Source organism: Vulpes lagopus, chromosome X (assembly GCF_018345385.1).
Source record: "Vulpes lagopus strain Blue_001 chromosome X, ASM1834538v1, whole genome shotgun sequence".
Classification (NCBI taxonomy): Eukaryota; Metazoa; Chordata; class Mammalia; order Carnivora; family Canidae; genus Vulpes; species Vulpes lagopus.
The window spans coordinates 109,510,572-109,521,433 of NC_054848.1; the positions used below are offsets into that span (position 1 = coordinate 109,510,572).

Below are 10,862 nucleotides of genomic sequence, written 5' to 3' on the forward strand. Positions count from 1 at the left end.
TATGAAAAAATATTCCCAGAGATGTATGGATTTATATAACTTTGGTGCAGGGCTTCACTACACTTCAATCACCAGGGGATAAGACATTATATTGTACTTTTCTAGTACTGAATTAAAGTCAGCATAGTTTTCTACAGTATAAAATGTTTAGGACACATAAAAATGTATAGAGATTAATATGAACTCCCAAGTATGAACACCCATCCACTCTTCTCTCTCTCTCCCCCTCCTTTCAGAGATACTACCATCCTTTTTTTTTTTTTACTACCATCCTTAATTCGATGTTCATCATTATCTAGAATATACTTTTAAATTATCCATTAAAAGTATGCATTTTGCATATTTTAAAACTTTATATAAATGCTGTATCTATCCCACAGTCAGTTTCCTGTGAGGGTCATTGATGTTGATAGCAGAGCTCTAGATCTTCACCCCCTCCCCAGGTCTTTCATCTTAACTTCTACAGTATTTTGTTGTAGAATATTCCATAATATTCCATTCTTCTGTTCATGGTCATTCCTGTCATCTCCAAATTTTTTACAATGCTGCTATGAACATCCCAGCACACGTGTCCTTGAGCATGTATGTGTAGGTTTCTTCAGGGTAGATGTTTAGCAATGGGACTGCTAAGGTATGCAGTATTCATTTCAACTTCACTTAGTATTAGAAAATTGTTCGCCACTGGTGCAGCCACTCTGGAAAACTGTGTGGAGGTTCCTCAAAGAGCTAAAAATACATCTGCCCTATGACCCAGCAATTGCACTGCTGGGGATTTACCCCCAAGATACAAATGCAGTGAAATGGCAGGACACCTGCACCCCAATGTTTATAGCAGCAATGTCCACAAAAGCCAAACTGTGGAAGGAACCTCGGTGTCCATCGAAAGATGAATGGATAAAGAAGATGTGGTCTATGTATACAATGGAATATTCCTCAGCCATTAGAAATGACAAATACCCACCATTTGCTTCGACGTGGATGGAACTGGAGGGTATTATGCGGAGTGAAATAAGTCCATCGGAGAAGGACAAACATTATATGGTCTCATTCATTTGGGGAATATAAAAATTAGTGAAAGGGAATAAAGGGGAAAGGAGAAAAAAATGAGTGGGAAATATCAGAAAGGGAGACAGAACATGGAAGACTCCTAACTCTGGGAAATGAACTAGGGGTGGTGGAAGGGGAGGTGGGCGGGGGGTGGGGGTGACTGGGTGACGAGCACTGAGGGGGGCACTTGAGGGGATGAGCACTGGGTGTTATTCTATATGTTGGCAAATTGAACACCAATAAAAAATAAATTTATAAAAAAAAGAAACCCAATAAAATGTATTGGATTAAAAAAAAATTGTTCGCCAAAGCACTGCACCAATGTGTATGCTCCCAGGAACAAGAATTCTTCTTGCTTCATCTCTTCCCCAACACTTGGTATTTTCAGAAATATGAGCAGATTTTTAAGTTACTAATATTTGTATGTAAAATGGCTGTTTTGCACTGAATTCGGGTATTCTGAAACTAGTTGTAAATATATAGATAGGTATAGTCCTGTATCCTCCCCTGTGGTCAGTAAAGAGATTTTAGCTTCTTTTCTTTTTTAAAGATTGTATTTATTTATTCATGAGAGACACAGAGAGAGGCAGAGACACAAGCAGGCTCCATGCAGGGAGCCCGATATGGGTCTTGATCCTGGGACTCCAGGATCACGCCTTGGGCCCAAGGCAGATGTTCAACCGCTGAGCCACCCAGGCACCCTCGTTTTAGCTTTAATGACAGACTCCAAAATGTCCACTCTGGTCAAAGAGTTGCAGTTTACTTAGTTAAAAAGATTTTCGTGGTTCTCATTTGATTTCTCATAGTCATGTAAAAGAGTGTATTCACTATCAAAGTGAGATTAAAACTTAACTGGAGTAATCCTGGGCACATCAAGGTTTTGTTCAAGCTTCAAATCTTTTTTTTTTAAAGATTTTATTTATTTATTCATGAGAGACACACACACAAAGAGAGAGAGAGAGGCAGAGACACAGGCAGAGGGAGAAGCAGGCCCAATACAGGGAGCCCGACGTGGGACTCGACCCCGGGTCTCCAGGATCAGGCCCTGGGCTGAAGGCTGCACCAAACCGCTGAGCTACCCTGGCTGCCCCCCCCCCCCATTTTTTTAGAAGAAACAAATAGACATATTTTATTGCATTATTACATTCAAAGCTTCAAATATTTGACTTTCTCTTCAGCTCCATTGTGGTATTTTAAGATTTCGTTTATTTTTTGAGAAAGAGAAATAGAAAGAGAGAGCTATAGAGAGAGAGTATCAAAGTGAGATTAAAATTTAACTGGAGTAATACTGGGTACATCAAGGTTTTTTTTCAAGCTTCAAATCTTTTTTTAAAAAAAAGATTTTATTTATTTATTCATGAGAGACACAGAGAGAGAGAGAAGCAGAGGGGCGGGCAGAGGGAGAAGCAGGCTCCATGCAGGGAGCCCGATGTGGGACTCGACCCCAGGTCTCCAGGATCAGGCCCTGGTCTGAAGGCTGCACCAAACCGCTGAGATACCCTGGCTGCCCCCACCCCATTTTTTTTAGAAGAAACAGACATATTTTATTGCATTATTAGATTCAAAGCTTCAAATATTTGACTTTCTCTTCAGCTCCACTGTGGTATTTTAAGATTTCATTTATTTTTTTTGAGAAAGAGAAATAGAAAGAGAGAGCTAGAGAGAGAGAGTACGAGTGGGATGAGGGGGGAGGGAGAAGTAGGATCCTCGCTGAGCAGGGAGCCTGACATGGGGCTCGATCCTGGAACCCCAGGATCATGACCTGAGCCAAAGCAGACGCTTCACCAACTGGGCCACACAGCTGCCCCCCTCCCTCCATTGTGGTATTTTAATTTGTTCTCCAGCCTGTTGTTCTTGTTTGCTTATTTTGGTAGTAATCACGTTAGTGAGTCTATCTCACAAATATGTAGATGAAATATATCTTTGAGATGGTGTATATTTGATTTTGTTGGGTTTGAGGAACGTTTCATTTAGCTTAAGGAGTATATCTTCCTGAAGTTCAACTTCCTTGGCTGCTCTCAATATACATAATAGTCGGGACACCCGGGTGGCTCAGTGGTTTGGCATCTGCCTTCAGCCCAGGGCGTGATCCTGGAGTCCCAGGATCGAATCCCATGTCAGGCTCCCTGCATGGAGCCTGCTTGTGTCTCTGCCCCTCTCTGTGTGTCTCTCATGAATAAATAAAAATCTTTTTAAAAATTTTTTTAAAGTAAAAATAAAAATAAAAAATCTTTTTAAAAAATTTATGTAATAGTCTTATTTGGTGGACATATGCTGAAACTATCTCCTCAGAATGTAATGTGCTAATTCGTACATATGAAATGAGGTGATCAACAAATATCAGGTAGGCCCTCACTAAATGTCAAGGAGAACTTAAGACTTGAATACATCATGAGCTTTAATATGTAAGATACATTTTGAACTAAAAAGAAAAGCATGGTTTTCTTTTGAACAATATAAAGGATTTAGGTTTTCTCTTTAATGCTGGTTTGTTCCTAAGTATTTTGCTGTCCTTGGGCAGGCCGCATGAAACCAACTGCAAACTGACCATTCCAAATGAATGTACAGAAGTGTACTAAAATGTAATGAAAATAACTTGCTTTCACAATTACTTGCTTGCGACTTGATTCATTAAGTACTCTCGAGTCCACAGCCCCCAATGGGAAGCAGGTTCCTGTGTTCTAATACCTATTAATAATAAGCATTTTTATTCAGAGAATGTCTATTGAGTGAAACTGGATTGATTTCTGACTAAGCCCCAAACAAAATCACTAATTTCTCTTCAAGTGGAGCATTTCTTATACTCCCTTACACTAACAAAAAATATACTCAGAGAAGTTCTTTCTGCTTAAGGGAACACTGTAACCCAGATGTCAGGGTAGCTTTCCTAACAACTCTCTAACATGATTTGGACACAGTTTTGGAAATGTCAACATTAACATTTCACTGGAATACATATTTTAATTTTCAAGAAGCCCTTTGGAGATAGATTAACTTATTAACTAGTTCACTGATGACACTTCCTCAAAAGAACTCAGAATAAATGTAAGACAAAAGAAATATTTAATTCTGCTATGGGATGCTCATTGATGCATCTGAAACATTCTCAGTTTTTTAAAAAATGGAAGATTGAGTCAAACCGACTTGATAGACTTTTGTTCCTTTTCTATATTAAGCCCCAAATTCTAGCTCCCTAACAGGCTGTGTAAGAGATGAAGTCTGGCAACCAAACAACGAGCCCTTTGCAAAAGTAAGCAATGGTTCAGAATACAACCGCAGATACAGAGGTGCTTTCCAGGTTTCCTTGGGCTCCATCATATGGAAGCAGACTGTTTTTCAATGTGTAGAAATATCCACTCATAAATATAGCTATCCATCTAACCCCTGAAACCTCATTTGCTGTTATCCTACAAATTTGGGTGAAGAAACTTTTTGAGCAAAACATTTTACCTTAGTTCTAGTTAGATCTCCGTCTGTCTCTCAAGAGAATCCTAAAGGATGGCTGAAGGTAAGTATCTAATTTTTTCCAATTTTCTTAGCATCATTTATTAAACAGTCCCCAGTTCCCCAACACGTAATGCTACATTCAATATCGCAGCAGATTCCATATATGTAAGATTCTGTTTCTGGTTTCTCCTTTCTGTTCCACTGTATTTAGCTATCATTGAGCTCATTCTCATTGTTTTATTTATGATGGCATTATGACGAACCTGAAGGTAAACATTTAACTCAAAATACTTATGTGCCAAAAAAAAAAAAATAAAAAATAAAAAAAAATAAAAAATAAAAAAAAAAAAATAAAAAAAATACTTATGTGCCTTTAGGGTGTCACTAATGAATGAGAGGAAAGGAGATTTCAATGTATAATTGATACTAAGCTGAAAAAAAAAACACACGAATAAATTTAAGGTTGAATATTTTTAATGTGGAATTAACACAAGTACATTTACATTGTAAGTACATTTACAACGTAATTAAATTTTGAAGACATAAAGGGAAACTGCTGCTATGTTTTATAGTAACACACATTTATAGCCCAATAAAATTAATACAGTGCGGTTCCATATACAAATACATATACAAATGTAGCATTCGTTGTACAGTGATTAAGACATTAAAAGACTATAACTGTATGTTTGAATCCATAGAACTCAGTATTGGCTTAAAGGATTAAAATCTCTAGTTTGATACCATAAAATTGAAACATTTTGTGCAGAGGGGCATCATCAATCAAACATTTTATCTCCTAATTCTGTCTTCTAACCACAGGATCAGCACGCAAAAGAAAATGTTCTTTAATGCCATTTTGTTGTTGTTGTTGTCATAGAAGCATTAAGTGAACTATCAAATATATGGACATTTTCATGAGTGAGTTATAAATCAACCATCATAAATTCAGCAAATTGGACATAAGAAGAGTTATAATTTGCAGGTACCTTTGGATAAAATACAATTAGTTTGTCATACAAACTGTTACATCAAATGATACCACTGGCATAAACTATGATCTTGACATGACACACAAACCCATTTAAAAGATAAATTTATGTATAATATAGTGTTGTTTATTTTAAAACCAATAATCAAAAGACATGCGCCTAATATGCCAACTTGACAGTAAAACTCACAATCCATGATTCAAAAGGCAGCAATTTCAAACCATTGTCTTCAGTGGTCCATAATATAAAATACTCCAAGCATAAATTCAACGCTGCATGCAACATCTTGTCCTGTGCTTTAAAACAAGTGATCACACTTTTTACATACTTAAAGGAAAGACATCTATACACGTATTATCAAAGAAAAACCCTAGGAAGAGACACAATATAACTTAAAAACACCTCTGCCAGAATAAGTTTTTCTAGAAAAGGCAAAAGCAACTCAAGACACCGGAAAGTAGAGCTTTGTTACAGGAACACCTCTTGTGTAAATATGAATATTTAACTTAAAGCTGTGATAGGTGTATCTAAATTTCGATGCATAAAATGTAAACTTCAACACATCCTAACTACAGGATTTTTGGCTTTGGATCTTTCCAGAACCATAGACAGCTCTGAAAACCCTAAATACCAGTCAAAGTGCAAAAGAGGTCCTTCAGAACATATATCCCTTTGGTACATTATAGTCCCGTAGATAACAGAAGTATATAATAGAAGAAACTATCAACCAACAAAGGGTTTAAAAATCTCTGATTATCTCTCTTCTCTCTTTGGATTTTTCTTTTGTTTTGTTAGTGAAAAGTTAGGCAAAAAATCACAGGTAAAGCTTTTTACCTGTAAATGTTCAAAATAATTGATTTCTGGTTTTGAGTTGGAATCTGAATGCATGCCATGAAAAACCCTACTGGGAAATGGGAAACGAAGTTAACACTGCACTTTTCACCTGAGGGGAACAGAAGGTGTGAAGGTGGTTCTTGAGAGAATGAGACAAACTGTGAATGACGAAGTCCTCCTCAGTCCTGAGGAAATTCTGTGAGTGTCATGGGCAGCATAGATCATCCTGACTCTTGTGCTGTTTATCTGTAACACTTTTAAGAAATATAATCTAGTTCACACCTCCAAAGGAAACTTTATTTTTAAAAGTCTATTCATTCTCCTTTAATTCAAGGGGAACTTAGTTTCCTTGTGTTACTCAGAGCAGCATCTACAAAATAATGAAGAATGATGTTAATACTCAGGTGACTTTTAAGGCCCAAACTGTTGGTGCTAGGATTTCTAACACTAACACTAATGGGGGGATTCAAAAGGTTCATCCTAAATTCAAAAGTGACGTCTTTTGGTTATTTGACTATGAAAGTCATCATTCTGTTACAAAATTATTTCTTAAAGACATCTATTTCATGGAAGCAAAATAAACAATTCACATCTACAATTGGGTTTCATAAATGTTATATGACTTATGTTGCATGTGTATAGAGAACAGGAAACTTGGTAAGCACGTAAGTGTCGGAGAGACTTTTACACCGCATTTGCCAGTTTTCAAATAAGATAGTCTGATATCTATTTTTAAACCTAAATGCTACTGACAGTTGCATATGGGGTCAACTGTAATTTCCTAATCCACTAATTGGCATCATTCTATTTTTGTGGGAACCACAATATCCTATTTTGCTCTATGCAGTGTATGAGAGTAGATCTCAATCAAGACCACTTGATATTATAGCATCCAACAAAAATCTAACAATAAGATTAATTTGTCAAATGACTTGAGTCATAAATGCAATAAAGGGATTGTATACTTTTAAAAGATCTTAAGTCAGAACGTTCTAGAGAACAGGAACCAAGGGGACCTAGCCCTTGATCTAGTAGCATTGCCACGCTGAGAGTAATAAATGCTTTTGATGCTGATGATCTATTAATACATTATATTTCTACCCTCCCAATAGCACTGGGAAAAAAAGGATCTTGAAACACAGTACTGATGGGAGAAAATAAAAATGACTACAGAAGAATAATGTGGGTTTTTTTCCCAACAAAAGTGGATATGTTAACAAATATATAGTAAGTTCTTCTCCTCCTGAAACATAAGCATAGGCCCAAAGCAGAGTTAAGTTGTTGTTCTGACATGCGCTTTTCAAGGGGTAGTGATACGCAATCTACTGTGACTGGTTGCAGTAATGGAATCGCTTCCAATTAAAACTAATCAAATATGTAATTCTACATGCCCCACATTACGGTTAGCTAAAATATAATGTAATTAACTTTGTCCTGAATTAAGCAGGAAGACATCTGGCTCTACGTTTACATGACAGTACAAGTTATGGAAAACCTACCGAGTCTTCCTATATTATCTAGAAGTTAGATGAATACACTTGGTGTTTTCAGTTTTGAATCTTGGAGACCTGGGCACAAGAAAGGCCGTTATTTTCTAGTACACACATGGCTTTGTTGGTTTTTTTAATTGCTTCATAAAAAAACCATTTATATACATTAATTTAAACAGCTTCTTGAACACATACTTTAAGTGACTCACACATTTCTTCTGTCATTAATCATTTAACTAAGCATAAAGCAGTTAGCAGAAAGCTGGCCATGTTTACTTTCAAACTTCACTTTTCAATGTAGAAAATGAAATCTGTGAAATTTGAGGGAAAATGTGATTCGTTACAACTATTTGGCTTCTGAAAGCATTCATAGTGTTACTAGCTTAGATTTTATCTTATTCTAGCAGATATAATTTTTTTTTAGAGAGGGAAGCGGGGAGGGGAAGAGGGAGAGAGAGAGAGAGAGAATCTCAAGCAGGCTCCATGCCCAGTGTGGAGCCTGACATGAGGCTCAATCTCACCACCCTGAGATCATGACCTGAGCCAAAATCAAGAGTCGGACACTTAACCCACTACACCACCTAGGCGCCCCAAAAAAGTTATAAATTTTTAAAGCTGTAAATTGCTCAATTCAGCATGTGCAAAATTTCTATTTGCCTGATACTCTCCATTTATAGTTAGTGCTTTTTCAACCTTATATAATACAAGAAAGAAATTGTTAGCTGCTCAAAGTAATGAAGGGATTGTCCTGCGCTTTTAGAAGCTTTGACTCTAGGTTTTATGTTTAGGTCTACGATCCAACTCAAATTACTTTTTGTATATGGAATGAGATGTAGGGATGAAGGTTCATTTCTTTTTCCATCTGGATACCCAATTGCTGGAGCACCATTTGTTAAAACCACCTTCCTTTCCCCATCCAATTGACTTGGTACCTTGACTGAGGTACCTTGAATGTTGACTGAACATTCATCGATTATGTATGTGTGGATCTATTTTAGAAATCCCTAGAGTTTTCCATATTTACTCCCATAGCACATTGCATTCATTGCTGTAGCCTTATAGTAAGTCTTGAAATCCGGTATGTAAGTACTCCAGATTTTTGAGATTCCTCTGTTCTGGACTTTTTGCCTCTCCATATACATTTTAGAATAAACCTGTATTCCTTTTTCCAGAATGGGCTGCTCAGACTGCATGGACTCTAGAGGTCGATTTGGGGACAATGGATTTCTTAACAACACTGAGATTTCCAATACTTAAACATAGTCTCCCTCTCCCTTTTTTAGGTCCTGTTAAATGTATCTCAGCAGTGATTTGTGATTGTTAGTACAGAAGCCTTAGACATCTACTGTTAGATTTATTCCTATTTATTTTACAGTTTATATTACTAATGTAAATGGTATTAATTTTTGAAATTACAGGGGTTTTTTTCAGTTCTTTGTGGCCAGGATATAGAATTACAATTTATTTTGTATAATTATTTTATATACTATGGCCTTACACAGTTTACTTATTACTTCTAGTGGGGTTTTTTTGTGTACAGATTTCTTATGGTTTTGTACATATATGTGATTTGCTAAGCACGACAGTGTTGCCTTTTCTTTTCATCTTGTTTTCTCTCTTTATCTTGAGCTATGGCACTGGCTATAATAGAAATGGTGACAGTGAGTATCCCCGGCTTGTTCCCAATTTCAGGGCAAGAGCCTCCAATATTTCACAATTAAGTATGATATTAGTTGTTGGTTTTCAGTTGTTGGTTTTTTTTTTAAGAGCCACTCCTTTAATACAGAATCTTCGTTAAAAAACAACCAACCTAGCCCTGTACAGCTGCCCTTTTGAATGAGGGGACCACTGTGGGGTCTCCGCCTCTCTGAGAGGCGGCAGATGCTCCTGGCCACTCATTTAACTAACTGTCCCCTGGATGGGGCCCAGATGGGAGGGCCCCCCTCCCCAGTGGGGACCCACCTTCCAGGGGATATTCGTGCATGTTTACGCCTTTTCTGATTGTGTCAGTGACCGCAGCATGGCAACTGGGCGTCAATAAACGTCTCTGCGGAAGCTGGGGGGCTTGTGTGTGCTGGCATCGGGCGAGTGTACATCATCAGATTGAGGAAATTCCCTTCATTCCTCATTTGATGAGAATTTTTATCATGGAGGGGTATGGAGTTTCATCAAGCATTTTCATGCATCTATTGAAATGATGACATCATTTCCCCCTCTGCTATGTTAATATGGTGAACCACACTGATTTTTAAGCGTGTAATACAAGTATTTAAACATCCAAAGTGAAATAATTCAAATTTCTCTTGTGCTTTTTTGTCCCACATGTTCTTTGGAGGTATGTCATTTAAGAGCCAGATATCTACAGATAACAATTTCTTTTTTTTAAGTAGGTTCTGCACCCAATGTGAGGCTTGAACTCATGACCCTGAGATCAAGAGTCACATGCTCTACTGACTGAGTGAATCAGATACCCCCAAATATCAATTTCTACTATAATACTTATTTTTAAGACTTTATACAATTGCAGTCTTCTGAAATGTATTGAGACTTATTTTAACGACACAGCATATGATTTACCTTGGTGAATGTTCTGTGCATACTTAAAAGTAATAGCTTATTCTGCAGTTGTCGGGTGTAGGTTTTAAGTAAATGTCAAGTAGTTCAGACATGTCAGATGCTTCTGATTACTAATTATCTAAATAATTCAGCAGTTCAATAATTATCTAAGTAATTCAAAACTGGGGCTCCTGGGCGGCTCAGTCAGTAAAGCATCTGACTTCTGATCGCGGCTCAAGTCTTGATCTCAGGGTTGTGAGTTCAAGCCCCACATTAGGCTGCACACTGAGCAGATGCTTACTTTAAAAAAAACAATTCGGGACACCTGGGTGGCTCAGCGGTTGGGCATCTGCCTTTGGCTTGGGGCGTGATCCCGGATTCCGGGGTTCGAGTCCTGCATCGGGCTCCTTGCACGGAGCCTGCTTCTCCCTCTGCTTGTGTCTCTGCCTCTCTCTCTCTCTATGTCTCTCATGGATGAATAAATAAAATCTTTTAA

The 10,862-nt window shown here is 37.5% G+C and overlaps 1 protein-coding gene across 1 annotated transcript in view; it reads right to left on the reverse strand.

Annotated features, from left to right (window-relative positions):
• Window positions 1–4,975: 4,975 nt before the first annotated feature.
• The window catches only part of MCF2 (MCF.2 cell line derived transforming sequence), a 71,703-nt gene continuing 65,816 nt past the window's right edge, over window positions 4,976–10,862 (reverse strand). Inside the window, exon 28 of the mRNA XM_041740302.1 lies at window positions 4,976–7,888. Within this exon, the coding sequence (XP_041596236.1) occupies window positions 7,845–7,888 (44 nt within the window). The 3' untranslated portion in view covers window positions 4,976–7,844. The remainder of the gene's footprint in view (window positions 7,889–10,862) is intronic.